The sequence below is a fragment of the Cuculus canorus genome, chromosome 6, assembly GCF_017976375.1.
Source record: "Cuculus canorus isolate bCucCan1 chromosome 6, bCucCan1.pri, whole genome shotgun sequence".
Lineage (NCBI taxonomy): Eukaryota > Metazoa > Chordata > Aves > Cuculiformes > Cuculidae > Cuculus > Cuculus canorus.
The window spans coordinates 18,820,182-18,837,398 of NC_071406.1; the positions used below are offsets into that span (position 1 = coordinate 18,820,182).

The following is a 17,217-nucleotide window of genomic DNA, read 5'->3' on the forward strand; positions in this document are numbered from 1 at the left end:
GATGGAAAGGTTTTTTTGTCTTATGTTGTGACTACATAGATAGCTTAATAGGTCTCTTAATTTCCATTAGGTTAACCATTCATTTGCACGCAGGACAACACTTCTTGATGATAGAAATCTGTGTTTTTCAATCACATCAATCACAATTTCCCTGATAACAAAATCACTCATAACAACAAAATCATATATATCAACCTAAATCTTTGGAGATGAGGAGTACTGGGAAATTTCATCTGGATTTTCTGATGAAGTTACTCCCTGTAGATGCAGATGATTTGGGAACTCTTCAGACTAAACCCTACATCTGAAGTTAAAAATTTTAGCCAAGAAAGACTTGTCAGTTGTCTTCAAGGAAGTTGTTTAAATGTTTCAGTTTAAAAAACCAAACAAATAAAACACAATCTTCTCTTCTGGAGGATAATAGATCATAAAGAAGACAACTCTAAATGACCACAAGAAATCCAATCTTTGGGCATGCCATAGAAAATTGTTGGTATTCCAAGTTTGGTTTTTTTTTCCTGACAATGGTTAACAAAAGGGCCATACTATTTATTAACATTTCAGTTAGATTTGGTTCAGTCGGGCTACCTTCACTGTTAGTAAAGCAACAATATTACTAGTGTTGGCTGACTTGCTTAGAAGGTTAGCAATCAGTCTGGGTATGTAGAAGTGATCACACTCAATCAAACTAACAATACATCTAGTTTACTATTCTGTCTCTCCAGGTAGTCCTAATCAAACTCTCCTAAGTCTCAATGGTTTTCAGCCCGTCTTTAGAGACACTCAGTCTACCTATGATCTTGCTTAGCCAATGGAAGTGGCCATCTCTTAATCGTTAGAAAAGTTGATGGCGATGTTGTGTCTAGTTAAGGCAGCTTGAGTTAAGTGCCAAAATTTTATGGAATTAGCCTGAGTTTTAGAATCTCTCTATCACGGAACATCCTCCCTGGTGCCTTGCACAATTCTTGGATTGTGCTTGTGGAGAGTATCAAATACTACTGAAAATTATGGGTAAGTCTGAGAAACAGGAGAATCACTGAGTGTCACATTTTCTGAGAGAGGCAGTTAATTTATTATTGATCATGTTGGCATGCAACATCAAAAAAAAAGGTGATGTTTCAAAATATGATTGGCATGCATTTGTATGTAAAAGATGCAGACTCCAGACTACATCATTTTTATGGCTGTAAAGGAAGAGAAAAAGTCCTCTCTTCTGTGCTGTAGCTGCTCTTAAAACAGAGAAGTTGGTCATGACCTCTTTTCTTCCTTGCACTTGCTACTTCCACATGAGTAGCTGCTGCAAGAGGACTGACTTATATGATTCTTCTCCCTGGCCCTATTGTTAGGTAGAAACATCTGAAAACATGTCATCTTAGTTCTAAGACTGAAAGTGGATCCTTTGAGATGGGAAGTGTATCCAACTAAAAACCAATATATCCTGCTGCTACTGGAGAAACTAGCAAGCTAACAGTTAAAATAAATTATTTTTTCTCTTTTCTGCCCAGCAGCTAATAGCCTATTGCATAGTAGGCTAAACTCAGCACATTTAACTTCTAACTACACCTAAAATAATGCTGTTATCCTGGATCTGTCCTCACCTGGCATTGGGCCCAGAGAGAGCCCAGACAAGTTAAAAGTAAATCTTATCTGGGCTTTGGGTAAAGTCTTCTCATCCATCCTTATGCTGTTGGACTTCTCCGTAGTACTTGACATAGCCGCTGCTATGGAGCGAGTAAAGAGGATTTCAGCCAGTGGACTGCTCTAGGATATTTAAGTAATAACCACTGAGGAAAAAATAACCATGCCTCAGCTTGAAATCTGTGCTGTTCTTGCCTCCATAACTTTTAATTATTTGAGAGTGTAGTAAAGAAAAATGTGCAGCGGAGGGAATGATTTTTTCAGTCATACAGATGTGACCCAACTTCTGCATTCCTTTACTACAGCAAGGAACACTGTCTTTTCATACAAAAGATGGCAAGCACAGCTTCAGTTAAATTGCAGGTGCTTAAAACAGGTACCAGAATTCAGAAAGAATTTAGGAGTCGGTTATTTTGTTATTGTATCCGGTGCTCCAACAGGTTTTTAAAACATTTTGAGTGGGAACATTGGTTTTGGGTTTTTTTCTGCTTTCTCTCTGTCTCTTGTTTTTTTACTGCAGCTGTTGGTGCAACAGTTCTTTTCTGGTGAGACAATGCAGACAGAGGAAGTGGGGCATCTAGTTACTGCAACAAATTAAGTTACTATTTTGCCTTGATTTTCTGTTTTATAATCTTTAAATAGATATCTTCTCTGCAGTTGGATAGGTGTATGAAGAATAGAGGATGTAACATTTTTGCCTTGCAGATATAAGAAATACATAATTTTTATCTGAAATGGCTATTCTAAGAAAGAAGATTCCCTATCAAATGAAAAGGAAATATTTTAGTGATTATGCATTCATTTATGCATCAGTTCATAGTGGGTGTATTGTGCATAACAATATATAACCAGTACAGGGTACTTCAGTGTAGATGAACACAGGAATAGCATGTATTAGTGAGCATTTAGTTGTCTGTAAAACTGCTTTGTTTTATTTGTGTGCATTTTCCGCTTGTGTTTAATTTCATTAAATTTGTAACAATAGCATGTGCTTAGATTTAATGTCTGCAGTGATTATCTGTGTTTATATGTTACAGGAATTGCATTGTTACGTTAAATGTTTGCTCAGTCTCAGATCAAGAGCAAATGAGTTCTTTGGGTCCAGTTGCAGTTAGTGCAATTTTTAGCAGTGTTGTAGAAGGTGGTATTTCTGTATAGAGTCATGAAAACAGTATCTTGACTTTAGCTATAAAAAGAGAGACTAGGAAAAAGAGACAGGGAAGGATGCTTTTATGCATATGACATGCATCCCCGGGGAAGACGCAAATCTGGAATAAAAATTAATCGCTTTCTACTTTGTTGCATAGCCTGAACCATGTGGAGTAGAGCTGACCGAAAGGAATATGTGCGTTATGATAACTAGTAGTGATTACTGTGGAAAGCTGCTGCAAAAGCAGTGCAATGAAAGAGGAACTTTTAAAAAGAATTCTTCAGACCTTACAGAACAGACCTTCTTCCATTAGAAATACGTTTTGGTGGGTCTTCCTTGATAGGTGGATAGAGGGGAAAAGGATGATATGGTGTAGGTAGTAGAATGGAAAAGTAATTGTTTCATCAGAAAGATAAAATTCATTCTACTTTCCACGTGATTATATGTAATATAAGCAATTAAACATGATAATATTCAATAAGGGTTCTCCCCCTCCTCCCGAACTTGTCTTCAGAAAGAGAAAATAATTGTAGCATCTAAATTGTGGGTGTACACATTATGCATTAAATCAGTTCTATGTGACTGTGCCTGCTCAAGGACAGCTTAAAGGTCAAGGCTGAACATGGCAGTCACCAGTGATTTTCCTGCTGTGACAGGAAGGGATCCATCTACGTATAACTACTCTGTAGCCATTTACGTTAATTCTTTACAAGATATTTCCAATATGCTCTTGGCAGCCCTTGAGTTCAAATAACACACTTTTCTATCTTTGTTAATGCCATCTTTATGAAATGTCAAGCTGAACATAACCAAACTTGTCTTAAAAATACAAATGTTATATAATGGGTCTGCGAAATAAATATAACACAAAGCAATAACGCTGGAATATCTTCAGACGTTAAGGCAATCATGGTGTGTATGTGAACTCAGGGTCAATGTTTAGAATTTTATTACAGACTATTTGCTTGGTCAATACACAAGATTTATACCACTAACTTTATGATAAGATATATAAACTGTAATGAATATATTACAGAATTCAATCTTTTAAGCATGTATAATTATTGATAAAATAAAATAATTAAAATAATTTCATATTACAGCTGTCTTTTGTTTATAGGAATGCAATATTTAATGTTTTATGCTCACAAGTGTTCCTTAGTTCCAGATGGCATTTGAGAATTATGTAGTTTGTCTAATCATCAATAAGTGGCTTATATGGAGAAGTAATTAATACCATGGTTATTTTCCTTATGAGTCAGCATGTGTGTCATATGCATAATTTCTAGTGTGGAAAAAATCAAAATGGCTTCTGCTCTGCTATATATTTTACATGAAGGAAAATGCTGAAAAAGGGTTCCTTTAGGTTATGTTGTGATTTGTGCTGTAGGTGTATTAAGAATGTAATTAAATAAGAAAAAGATTCTACCTGGAAGTTTAAAAACCCTGAAAAAATTTCTGACTATTGATACTCTCTCTAGCCAATTTTTGCATTTTATTTTAAAGAAAAACAATCATCCAGTTTATTGAAAACACTGACCAAACATCAGAGACAGAAAATAACGAAGAAGATAGTAATTTCCTATTGTTCTATTTATTATTTCCTAATGCATATTTATTATTATGTTGTTATTTCGTTTACTGTAACAAACAGCACAGCTGATCTTCAGTAAAAGTTTGTACAGTATTCAGGTAGCCTTTGTGATATATGCAACAGTGGCTTCTAAGATTATGTATTGTTTTTTCCTTTTTTAGTAAATACATGTAATAAGTTTATGGGTAACTTCAAGTCTGTCTATTGTCACCTGCACTTTAATTTACCTTCTTTTCATACAGATTAAGAGTATGTCCTAATTCTATCATCCAGAAATATCGTGAAGTTCTACAAGTGTCGTATGCCTTTACATGGGTCTACCTTTGAAAGCAGTTACTTTTCTTTCCACCTCATCATCTACTGCATAATGAAAGTATAGACGGTTTGTAAGCACAATAACTAAAAACACCCAAAAACATCTGTTATAAAATGAAGTTTCTAAGTTTTTCTGGGTGTGTAGTTCCTCTGTTAATTAAATTGATCTGAGGTGTGGAAGAGCAGTGCACAGTTCTGGTGATGACAGCTTTAAGGACAACCTCTGTGCAAAACATTTTGAATTGCAGTTAGGGCTGTATGATAGCTAAAGAGGGTCAATTTGGGAAGCTTTCCAGGAGGTAATTTATCTAGCTTTGAAAGATCCTGGGCAGCAGCTTTATCAATAACGTGGGTGGAAAGGGCACTTTAGACATTTGTTTTCATTTTCTAAACCATGGACGATTTTATTCCTTCTAGCCAATACACTTAGAATCCCTGGCAACAGCTGCAGCCTCACTTTATACTCTGTTAAGCAGGCTGTTGATCTAGGAGTTGAAAATCAGTACTCCTAGCTCTAATGGTGACCTTCTTTCTTTGTGAATGCATACCAAAACATAGATGGCAAATGTCTTTGAAAGCAGTTTATTTCCTTTTGTTTTATTCAACTTCACGTTTCATTGTTAACAGTATGAGGCTCCACTGTAAGAGGTGCAGAGAATGACTGCTGTCTGCTTTTCTGTACTCATCATTGTGTATAAGCTTTTAGTACGAAGAGACAAAAATAGTAATAACTGTATTTATAAGACTCTTTTATTAAAATAGATTTTTTTTTGTGTGTTAAATATGTGCAGCAGATATTGCTGTGTGGTCATTTCAGCTTTCATTTGGAAAATGTAAGAGGTGAAATTCTGGACTGAATGGAGTTGCTGAGCTTTGGTCTCTAAGGAGCTTGTGGTTTCCATGTGAAAGCTTCTTCTTACTTTTTTATTCCAGATGCATTATTTCTTCTACTGTGTGTTTGCTGATACTTTATTGCGGCAGGGAAATTGTTTTCTGCCTACGTTTTAGTGAACGGTTGTGTGGTAACTACATAAAACCATAAAATATTAAAAATATAATTAGAAAGAAATGTTAGGTTGTTTATAAATATATGACAAGCTTATTGTACTTTGATTGTGGCTTCATGAAAGTGTAGTTCCACTGGCTTCTGTAGAATTGCTCTTGAATTAGGCCAACTCAAAGCAAGCCCAGTGTATTTATTTTTATGTAAACTTTGTCCAGCTAAGTTGTCAAAGCAGTGCACTGTAAAACAATTACAGTATATTAATATACATTGGTTTTTTGTAAAAAAAAAAAAGATGCCTAAACAGTCTTTTGTTTCTTGTTGTAATATCTTCAAGTGGGTAAACTATGCACTTTTCTAAATCAAATGACTCAGTACTTTGTAGTGGTTTACAGTTCTGAAATGCTGTGTGAATATTAGTTATGGCATAGAGCAGTCTGGTGAGGAAGGTAGATAAGTAAGTATTATTATCCCTATTTTACAGATGGGGAAGCTGAGGCACAGAGATTAAGTGACTTTCTCAAGGCCACAGAGCAAGTCAGTGGCAGATCCAGGATTAGCACTCGGGAACTGCTTGGATCCCTCTCCCATGCTTTAAGCAGGAGACCACAGTGTTCACTGGACTCAGCAAGCAACTCATTGCAATAATGGACAGTTCCAAGGACTCATACCTGGTCAGTGTGTCCACACATTTGTTTGCAGACTGCTGCAGTATGTCAGTATGGTTCGAATACCTCAGTTTTAGCAGATTTGTGCACTATATAAAATTTCTGTCCATCATCTTCAAATGGAGTGAAAGCAAGAAGTAGTAGAATTCTGACATAAACGTGGCATGGCTATGAAAAACATTTAGTTTCTATGCTTTATTCTGATCCTGCTGAAACTGATAGACAAAACTGCAGTGGATTTGTGGCTCTGAGGATGGTAGCGTGGGGGCTGGTAGCTGGTTGGTACATTAAAAGGCATCCAGAGCATGAATTCATCTTCCATGACTGTCTTATGGTTAGTCTTACCTATCCAGTTTCAAACTCATTTATTGCAACACTTAATAATAAGTGTTTCATAGTTTTCCTGACATGCTAATAAAAAGCAGAACATTACCAACTGAAATAAAGTTTCTAGTCTCTAATCATCATGGGAAAGTGGAGTGGATCTGCCACTGTTTTTACTTGTATTGCGGTAGTGCATACATCTGAATGAGATTAAGACTGAATTGCATTAAACTACTAGCAAGCCCTTCCCCTCTTCTCCCCTCCTTCAAGGAAGCAGTTCAGGAATCACAGAAATTACTTCTAAACTAAATGCAATGTGACTCTTATACTGGTAAATGCAAGATGGCTTTCCTACTGCTCTGTGGAAAGTGAGAGTGCACAGTGTACAGCCTGTTTAATTGGACTTTGCTCAGTTTGACAAGTGAATTGGCAATAACACAATACTCCCAATTAAGTTGTTTTTCTCTCTAGTATTAATGGAATAGACCTGCTTCTGAGAATGAGGGAAGGCTGAGACTTTGTGACATTACAGGAAGAGGAGGCAGGAAGAAAAAGATTTGCCAGAAGCTGAAAATTGAACACATGGAAAATAAGTCAAAGTGTATGAGCATGTTTTGATAACTATTAATGAATTAATTTCTGTGTACTTTACTTAGATGATCTATAAAAGCTTTAAGCTGTCCAGCAATTTAAAATGTTCCCCAATATAGACCTCCCTCTAAAATTGCTTCCATAAGGCCTTTTCACGATAAGTGAAATGCTGATGGCTGTCTTATAGAATACCACTCCTCATGATGCGGCTGAATATTTGGCCTTCAGCATTCTACGAACCATTGACCCAGGGGCATGGCATCATGCCAGCATGTCAGACACGCTCAGTTATGTCTAACTGCTTAGAATAATAGATTCGTTTTACCTAAGATGATCAAATGGTTTCTGCAAAATTATACTGCACTGACACATCTTAATGCATTATTAGCTAATTCTAAATTAAAGGACAAAACAGTTTCAATAGAAGGCCTTTTCTTCTTGTCAGATTTTAGTTTTGTACTGTTATCTGGGGAAAGCTCTAATAAAGACACTGTAACACTCTCAGTCTCTCTTTAACAGCCCAGATGCTTAGTACTGACACGTTCCTAGGATTTTTCTATATAAGATAGCCACAGCATGACAGCTATTTTTAAAAAGAGAGGAACCAGAAACAAAAACTTATACTCGGAATGCGTGACATCCGGCTCTAGATGTGAATCTTTTTGCCTGGGGCATCTGCTCTTTAAGGAGAGTTGCTTATGTAGCTTATTTTTGTCTTTTGCTCTATTGCATTCTATATATAGGTCTATATGTAGCATGTAATGCTGGTATTCAAATCCCCTTGCTTCAGACTTCCATTAAATAGCGGTTTTATATATTGAAATCAAGCAGTTCTGGTTCTGGTATCGCTTACTGTAACCCTTCTGCTAATGGCAAGTAAATATATATTCATGATATATTCATTGATGTTTTTGCTAGAATTAATCCTTTTTTTTCTGCATCATCATGTACTGGAAGCCACTCTAAATCATGTGAAATACAGGCTGTATTTAGCAAGTGTTTCTTTTTCGTTTTGTAACTGTTTTTTACAATTGGTGATGTCAAACTCAGAGTGAAGCCCATATTTGTTTTAGCACGACCTCCAGTGCCCTATTGCTAAACTCCCAAGAAGTTTCTCTACAAAAGGAAATATTTTTTTATGTCAGATGTGATCAAAATCACCAATTTCTGTAGCTTTTTTAGCCTGAACAGAATACACTAATTCATCATGTGCTACATTTACAGAGTAGTAGAGAATACAGTTAAAATGTATATATGACTACAGTATAAAATTAAACATGAAATATATATTGCTGAGGAAGAATAGCTTTTCTGTTTTCTGCTATTAGTGTTTGTTATCTGTCTTTATTTTAATTGCAGCTTGTTGTTTGTAAAGAAAAGCAAAAACTTTGCAGTTCACCAGTACGTGAAGACAGTTGTTTTCATGATATTAAAGTTTTCTTTCTTACGATATAGTCACCGAGTAACATTCTCTAGCTTTGCCAAAGTATAAGGATCGTTAATGCTAATAGTTTGGGAGTTCTGCATGTAGCTCAGAATCGTGGTCTAAAGACAAAAATACATGTGCAGGCCCTTTCTTCAAGAGTACAAGAATAAAGCTGACTCAACCAGCCATTTCTTCTCTTAGCTCTTTCATTGTCCTATTGACTCATGTTTTTCTTAGTTCCAAATAACCAGTGTTCACTCATCATCCTGCAGGTCTTAACAGAAGTTCTTCATGTCGAAGTTAACTGTACCTCAATAGAAACTGATATAAGGAATAGATTTTAATAAGGAAAATTATATTCTTAAAAACTTTTTTTTTGTTTCGGAAAAGGAAGAGTAAATAAATAAATATTAAAAGCATCTTTGTTTCTGAGTGCTATGCAATCTTGCTAGTACTTTCCAAAAGAGAAGCAGCTTACCTGTCTTTTTTCTGTTTTGCAGAGAAATGATGAAGAGGCTGTTGTGGACAGAGGGGGAACTCGCTCCATTCTCAAAACACATTTTGAAAAGGAAGATCTAGAAGGTGAGAGATTATTTTTCTGTAGATTACATTGTCTCTTTCTTCTGGAAGTATGAAATGCAGTTCCAGTGTGTGTAAACTTACTAATCTGAGCAAAAGTGAACAAGAGTGGAATCTCATAATTTATTTTAAAAAGAGAACTATTACTTATTTCATACAGCAGTGCTCAGATGCAGATGGTTGTAGAAGGAGTTTGCTCGTTCTCAGGGATCTGTAATCGAGTCCTGTAAACGTGCATGTATGACTTTAGATGAAGTCTTTCTACATTCAAGACTGATGATTTACTACTTATAATGGCTTCTACGTGTGCTTTACAATCCTCATGTAGTTGTCTACCCATGTCTTCAGCTAAGGATAATGACTCTGGAGTGTCATAGATTGGACAGATACTTGATAATGTGCACTGCAGAAACCATCCAACATCACTATGTCGAAGAAAGCGAGAATTTGTGAGAACTATCTTATGATATTGACTTAATAATTCAGATGGTCTCTGAAAGAGTCACATTTCTGTTTGTTTAGGAGATCCCAAACTTATTCTTGTTACTACTGTACTTTTATATTGAGGAGTTTGGCCCCTCTAAGTTCTAATTAATTAATTACAGGATGAAACGGATTTTCTATTGCACGTATGATATCCCACCCATGAGACTGGAACTTGCTGATTTTAATCATTAGCTTCTTGTGGTGGGACATGGAAGATTGTTGTTTTTGCCATAGAGAGCCACAGGAATTAGACAAAAAGAAATTATGAGTTCTGGGGTGTGTTTCAGCATTCTACATCTGAAAAGTTTCCTGCCTGAGGTTTAAAGAGAAGTTGTCTCCATTTGTGCTTGAACCTGAGCTTTATAAATGCATAGCCTTAATTACTTACTCATATTTTTTCCCCCTTTCCTCTCTGACTGTATGAATTCTGCATTCTCTGCTGCACGATGACCATATTGATGATTTCACATGAACGTTAACATGATATGCAGCAGCTCTCTTACTGCTTCCCTCCGCAATGCCTCAAAAAGCAGCCGTGGCTGCATTTTGAAAGGCGCCTGGCTGTGTTAGTTTAGATGAGGTAGTCTCTCACAGAAGGATGTAAAATGTCACGCAGTGTAGCATATATTAGGGAGGTAGCTCACTGCTGTCCGGGGCAAGTCTGAGCACATGCAAGGGTAGATCTCAGGTAAGGTGTTTCTGGGTGGTGTTTAGGGTTATGGTGTCTCCAGAGGTAAGTGGCTGCCAATGGATCAGGCTGGCAATGACAGTTTTGGATTTAGGCACACAAATCCCTTCTTGAATCTCACATTTAGTCTTCAGTCCCTTGATCACGTCCTTTGACAGAGTGAAACTGTTGTATCCGGTGTCCTTGGAGAAACACCTGGTAGAAGAATGGGGGCTCCTTGCCTTCTGTTCTGCATGATACTGACTCACAGTGGTTAGCCTACCCAAAGAAATGTCCTTTTGTTGAGTGACTTTACTGATGATGCGTTTTAAACCACACAGCTTGCTGGAGAATGACATCTTTAAGCTCAGTCACATTAGTAGGCTCAAGTGTTAAGGCATTCAGAAATACTGTGATGTAGTCAGATGTGACCTAGGGAATCTAAAGCCTCATATCAAAATTCAAACAAGCATGTAATTTGAAAACCATATTTAATTACTATTTTTCCCCCACCAACCTATATGTGTGGAGTTGCTTCTGTGATACATCAGTGAAAATATTTCTTTTAAAAATCTGCTCCTGGGATGTTATCCACAGAAATGGCAACGTGACAGTGACCACACCCTCTGCAGTCTTTCCATCAATTTGAGTTGCTTAGAACACTGAAAAATCCTGTAGTTAGCCAATGAGTCTGCTTTTCTTTAAAGTAAAATCACACTGCTTCATAATGTCCTAACAAAACAATTATTCAATGTAGAATCCTTCATAATGCAGTTAGCTTTTTCAGATAAATTTCATGTCCACTCTAAGATCAGATCAGTGTGTCTTTAAATATATAATCACTGCATCCAGAAATACCAAGTGACATAAAAAGAGCAGCAGAGATTGTAAATTTTAATATTCAGTTGCTGTTAATAGCATATCCATTTGTTTCACAGCACATCTAGGCACTTTTCCCTCTGGAAACAGTGGATGTGACTCACAAATGTCACTGTCTTTTTCTTATCCAATGTACATTGTGTTGGGTTTTGCTAAAAACTTACCTTTTTCCTAATGATATGACAACTATAAAATATGAAATTATATAATCAGGTGCTAATTGCATAGCTTAGTAAAAATAATATAATTAGCTAATTAATATGTATTATGTAATTAGCTCTTTGACAGACATTTAATTTGGTTTATGTTTTAAAAATATAAATAGGTACTTACTGAATACTCTAGCAAAGACTGGTTTTGACAGGGCTTAAGTTTCAATAGCGCCATATCAGCAAAATTTCAAAACCTGCAATTCATATGAAGAACTAAACGTTGTTTAAATCTGAAAACCAGTATTCAGTTTCTTCTCATAAAATCATAAAATTGTAAGTATTTTGCTATTTTTAAATTTTAGACTATCGGCATTCCAGTGTCAGAAATAATGATTTAAATATATTCTGAAATTTCCATTGGAAATTTCTTGGCCCAGCAAATACTTGTGTTTGCATATTTTGCAGAAGCCATCATGCAAATATATTGCAAGTACATATCTCACTGAAAACATGAAAATATCGTGGTGGCTAATGCTACTTAGAAGAACAGCCACAAGGCTAGAATTTTCTAGATCAGTGTTTTCTTTCCCTGAGCAGTATAGGAAAAATTTGGAAACTGCAGTACTTGTGGGAACAAAAAAAATGTGATGCTCACCTTAACGACAGTAATGATACTTGTAATATGTATTTCAAATTGTATCTTTTTACTTAAGCTTTGTAGTGCTTCAGAGGTGCATTGTTCACAGAGCTTTGGCATTCAGATTTTCACCGTGAATGGTTTTTCCACATAATTAATTTTTCCTGAGCTGTAAGGTCAAGATCAGTCATTAATACCAAACAGGTCATTTGTCTGACTGGTGCATTAATGAAAGGACAGAGGAAATAGTTCTAAAAGCAAAACAAGAAGCCCAGCTCCCCTGTTTCTAATCACGTATTTTGGATGTTATTTGTTCAATGTGACAAAATTCTTACTGAAATAAATATGCTTTTATTTTTATCAGTGGTGGAAATGCAAAATGAGAATTGGGCACAGATTTTGGACACTCAGGCACTTGATTGCAAAAGGCCAGGTTGTACATGTACCTGTACTGGCAGCAGGTAGACAAGATTTCATGAACAGATGTGCACATTGGCAAACAGTTGCAGTCAGACAGCTTACTCTCTGTTGTTGTCTCTCCCTGCCTGACGTTGCTTTGTGTTTAGTAGGAACGGTTTTCTGACAAAATGGACGTACCTAGTTTTTCTCTCATGGATTAAAAAATACTGGAATTGATCTGTAGGTGTCTAGAGAGCCCAGATTATCTCATATGCTGAGATTTTTGGACTATAGATAATGCAAAAGGATTTGGACTAAGTGCACTCTGACTATGGTCTTTTGCTTATGCCCGCCAAATCAGCGGAGAGTGAAAAAGACTGTTCTGTGGCTGTTCTTGCTAAAGGTGGTCAGCTGCAAATCCTGGATTTTTGTGGCAGGATTTCAGAACTGCTGTGCGTATTACTGTGGCCTAGTTTGAGAGACAGCTGCAATAGGGAGATGGCTGAAGATAGCATTGTTAGGTGGAAGTCCAGGCATTTAACAGGGATGAATCCTGCCTCTTTTGGAGGAAATAGCAAAACGTTCCTTGATTCAAAGGAGTCAAGATTGTGCTTATGCTTTTTATGTTTCATACATTTTATCTGCCTAAGTGGTGTGCCAAATATTTGCCTCATGGGAAATCAAGTTTGCCATCTTTCATGTCTCTCAGGGCACATAAAACACTGTATCCAGTATATAAATCACTGTACATGAGAATATGCATTCTGACACTTGACAAAATTGACATTACGTGGACTGATTACTGAAAGTCACATAAGACTTCAAGCTAAATTAGGAAATATACCTCACTAGTACAACACTAAGAATGATGCAGAAGCTGAGGATCTGAGGATTTACACTTAATAAACTGAAAAATAATTTAAGGTATTGGTGTGCTTGTGGAGATGATCTGTATTTAACAAACTGTCTGAAAATTGTTATAATAGATGTCTTGCTGACCAAAAAAGAAGAAATCACAGTGCATTTAATTATTCTAATTTAAAAATAGTTATTTTAGTTATTATTTCTTTTTAGATTTCTTCTAGCTTGTGACAGTAACTTAAAAATTATTTTAATAAACTTTTGATTATATACAGTTAGGGTTAATATGTGAAAAACTCACTGTGATTGAACCCCGATCTCTATATATTATTTAGTACAAACCTGAGAGTGGCTCCAGATATTAAAGCAGGCTTTTATTCTCAGAGGCTGGACATTTTTTACAGAAATAACATAATAGTAGACCTGCCTGCCACTGAAATTATTTACCTGGAAATTAATAGGATCTAGCAGCTCACAGGACTGAAAGAACGTAAGTTAAGTTAACCTGCTGGCCTTGATTTGGGCTTGCCCTCACATAGAAGCCAGCCAGCTACTAATTCTGCTTGGTCAGACAGAAACGTCAAACAAGGTCTCCCCTCCCTTTGGCTGCCAGGATGCTACAGCCTATTGCAAATAATTTGTTACCCTGTCAGTGCAGATCCTCTCATCCAAGCTTCCTTGCCTCTGCTTCCCTTAGGTGCCCTGTTTATCCTGATGTTCACTCTGACCTACCTCATGCTCCTTGCAGCAATGTTCATTAGGCTTAGAGGAGTAGAATATAAGCTGAGGAAGTAAAGAGCTGGAGAGACATTCAGGTTAGTCTATGTCTGTAAAGTCAGATGTGGTTGTATAGCTGTAGGTCTGTACAAAAAGGTCTCTTACAAAGAACCATTTTGGCTTTGTAAGCACAGAATTCTTTTATTATGTTGCCTTCCAGGTATTACATGCTGTAGCTTGCTCCGTTTTTCACTACTAAGGCACATCTTTCTTTAGTGCCTCTCATCTAATTTGTTTCCTCTTTCCTATGTCTCTCAATATTCGTTGAAATCTCACTTTCCTCCTGAGCTGTGCTTGCCTTGGCAATTGCTTGCTGTGGTCCCTTTGCATGGGTCTGTTGTCCCTTCCCAGGTATTCTCATGTTTCTGGGAAGGTGGTTCACCTTGAAGACTTATGAATATTTCTGCAGGACATGTTCACAAAATCTCTTTGAAAGTTCACATGAATTATAATGAAATAATGAAAGCAAACAAGTTATTACATAGTGTTGGCTGAACACCATGGTCTTTTGTTGATCATCAGCTTTGGATTTTGAAGTTTTACTTTACTCTGATCTTCACTGACAAGAAATCTTTTCAATATTTGTGGGGACTAATGGTTCTGAATATTTCACCTTGTGAAATTCTGATAAATGAAATTGTCATAAACCAACTTGCCATTATTGGTGACAGCTGCAAAACCGCAGCATGAGAAGATAGAAACATTCAGTTTTTAACCGTCATGCTAGTACTGAGTTTGCATTTTTTTTTGCTTGGTGCTAAATTAGAAATATAGGTCAAATTCTTCAGTCCAATAACCAATGCTTCACTTTCCATCAGTGGAAAGTGTGTGCATGTCTGAGAGGGTCCTTATACGTCTTATACGTTCTGTGTCTGCTGACTTTTTTTTTTTTTTTTTTTATTTTCTGGCAAGGTCTGAGATCTGATCTTGTTATAGAACCATGTGCATACCACCTCTGGGCTCCTCTGAAACAGTGTAAGGAAATAGGGAATGAACATCAGTGCAGCTAAGACGACTTTTTAGCCCAGCAACAATCTGGAAAAATGTTTTGTTAAAAGGAGAGATTTGTTGGGAGGGCAGTGATTGATCAGGGCTCTTTAAAAGGCCCTTATCTTTACTGACTTCAGTGAGATGGTCTTATCCTCCATATTCAATATGATCTTAATGCATTCTTGGGCCAGGGATGTTGTTTTATTTTTTTTTCTGCATGATTTCTGTTGTACTTTAACCTAGAACATAAATTCCATATATAATGTAAAAAATTTGTGCTGGCTTTATTCTCAGTTTCTCCAAATGATGGCATAGCAAAAAGGTGAAAAATGTGCCTTGAGCAAACAATAACCACAAACAGCCGTGTAAACTGTTGGTTTAGGAAGTATTGCTTTTGTCCTTTCTGCTTTGTCTTTAGCTCTGCCTCCCTAATGCACTACAATAACGAATCATGAGTCATGTACTCCCTACTCCTACACAATTCACCATAATCACTTTTTCTCCTATAAGGAAAAAGGCATTTTTTAAACTCTTCATGGACTGCTCGTTTTCTGTCTCTGCATCACTGTTCATTTTTGAGAGGATGGAAAATCACATTTGGTTCAGCTCTAGCTGGCAATACATAAAGGAGGCTTCATGGTACTGAGTGTTTTCCAGAGGTGAAAGAAACCTTTCCAGCCCTGCTGAGGTTGAGCAGGCATTTGAGACTTGGCTTGAACCACTAGCAAAATATTCTATCTCAAGGAGTCTTGATTTGCAGTGTGTTCCCTTAATAGGACACAGAAGCCTGCCTTTGCTCTTTCTGAAGATGTTTCAAGATCCGTTTCTTCCCTTATCTGCTTGTCTCCATCTTGTCCATGAACAGGGCTCTGAAAGCCTTGGTCTCAGCAGGTGCCTTAGGCGGATTCAGATAATTCTGGGTGGAAGGCAGCACAGGCAGATGTATCGTGAGCACCTGGCACTCGTGGATGTTCAGACCCCAGACAGTCCTTCTTATGCAATAGGCACCAACTTGGCTGCTTCACTCAGGAGCTCTTAAGGTACCTGCTTGAGTTTCACATGCCTGGTATAACATGGAGGACTGTGGAACCTCTCTTGGTGGGGTAGTGGGGAGATGAAGATGCTTCATATGTGTGTTCTTCCTACCAAATGGATGTGTGTTTTCTGTGTTACAGTTGTCTTTGGGGGGATAATGAGAGGCACTGGGGCAAAAATGTCTGTATTCTTAGCATTCTATTAAAAAGATCTTAATTTCTCTAAGTTAAAGGAAACAATTACAATTCCCTTCTTTCAATCTCCGTTTTACATTGCGATGTCACATCATCCAGCCAATTGTAATGGAATTTCCAGAAGTTCCTAAGTTAAGTTGTCAAGCACTGTAAATTATAATGGGATATGTTTTCAAGAGTTTGGAAATCCCGCTACGTTTCTTTTCCTTTCCATTTATTTAATGAATCAGATAGGATAGCTAGGACAAGCTTCAGTTTTAAAGACCCAGAATGCCAGGTTCTGAAAACCATTTTTCAATGTTGAATCTGCCATCTTCAAGAGCTATGCAGAAAATACTTGCTCTTCTGAGCTTGTTTTTTTAGATGGTTAATTTGCTGTTGGGTTCTTAAAATAAATTGTAGTTGTAAGGAAGAATTTACTTGTTGGAATACAGTAACCTCAAGAAACCCTTCTACTTAGATTTTATTCTGAGAAATGTCTCTGCAAGACATATTTGTATGAATAATGTATGTTTCATATCTATCTTTTCTAGGGCAAAGAATTCATACCTCCACCAAGTGGAGATATTTACAGCATAATACACTTTTTATTCAAAAGTTAGGGGAACTCTTAGTTTTTACATATGCTTATATGTACTTTTATCTGTCTGAACATAAAATACAATTAACAGGATCCCTTTTAAGTATTGTACAATGTAATTTGATTTATTATTGTAATCGTGTAGAAATGTAAAAGAACACTTTATAACAAGGGTCATTATTTTTTTAATCCCTAAAATATTGTTTTAATGTTTTGAAGGTAAACCATAAGAGGCCAAAGGTTCTTATGCTATAAATGCATAGATTTGAATT

The 17,217-nt window shown here is 36.6% G+C and overlaps 1 protein-coding gene across 11 annotated transcripts in view; it reads left to right on the forward strand.

Annotated features, from left to right (window-relative positions):
• Positions 1-17,217, forward strand: part of SLC4A10 (solute carrier family 4 member 10) — a 159,270-nt gene that overhangs the window by 55,042 nt on the left and 87,011 nt on the right. For 8 of the 11 annotated variants that reach the window (XR_008450310.1, XM_054069414.1, XM_054069413.1 and 5 more), the window contains exon 2: positions 9,210-9,291. Coding sequence is in view for 10 of the 11 variants with exons in the window: in XM_054069414.1 (XP_053925389.1) it covers positions 9,210-9,291 (82 nt within the window). In the remaining variant the exon portion in view is untranslated. Of the gene's footprint in view, positions 1-6,184; positions 6,375-9,209; positions 9,292-17,217 lie in introns of all 11 variants that reach the window. The other 3 variants (XM_054069417.1, XM_054069418.1, XM_054069416.1) reach the window with 1 other exon arrangement.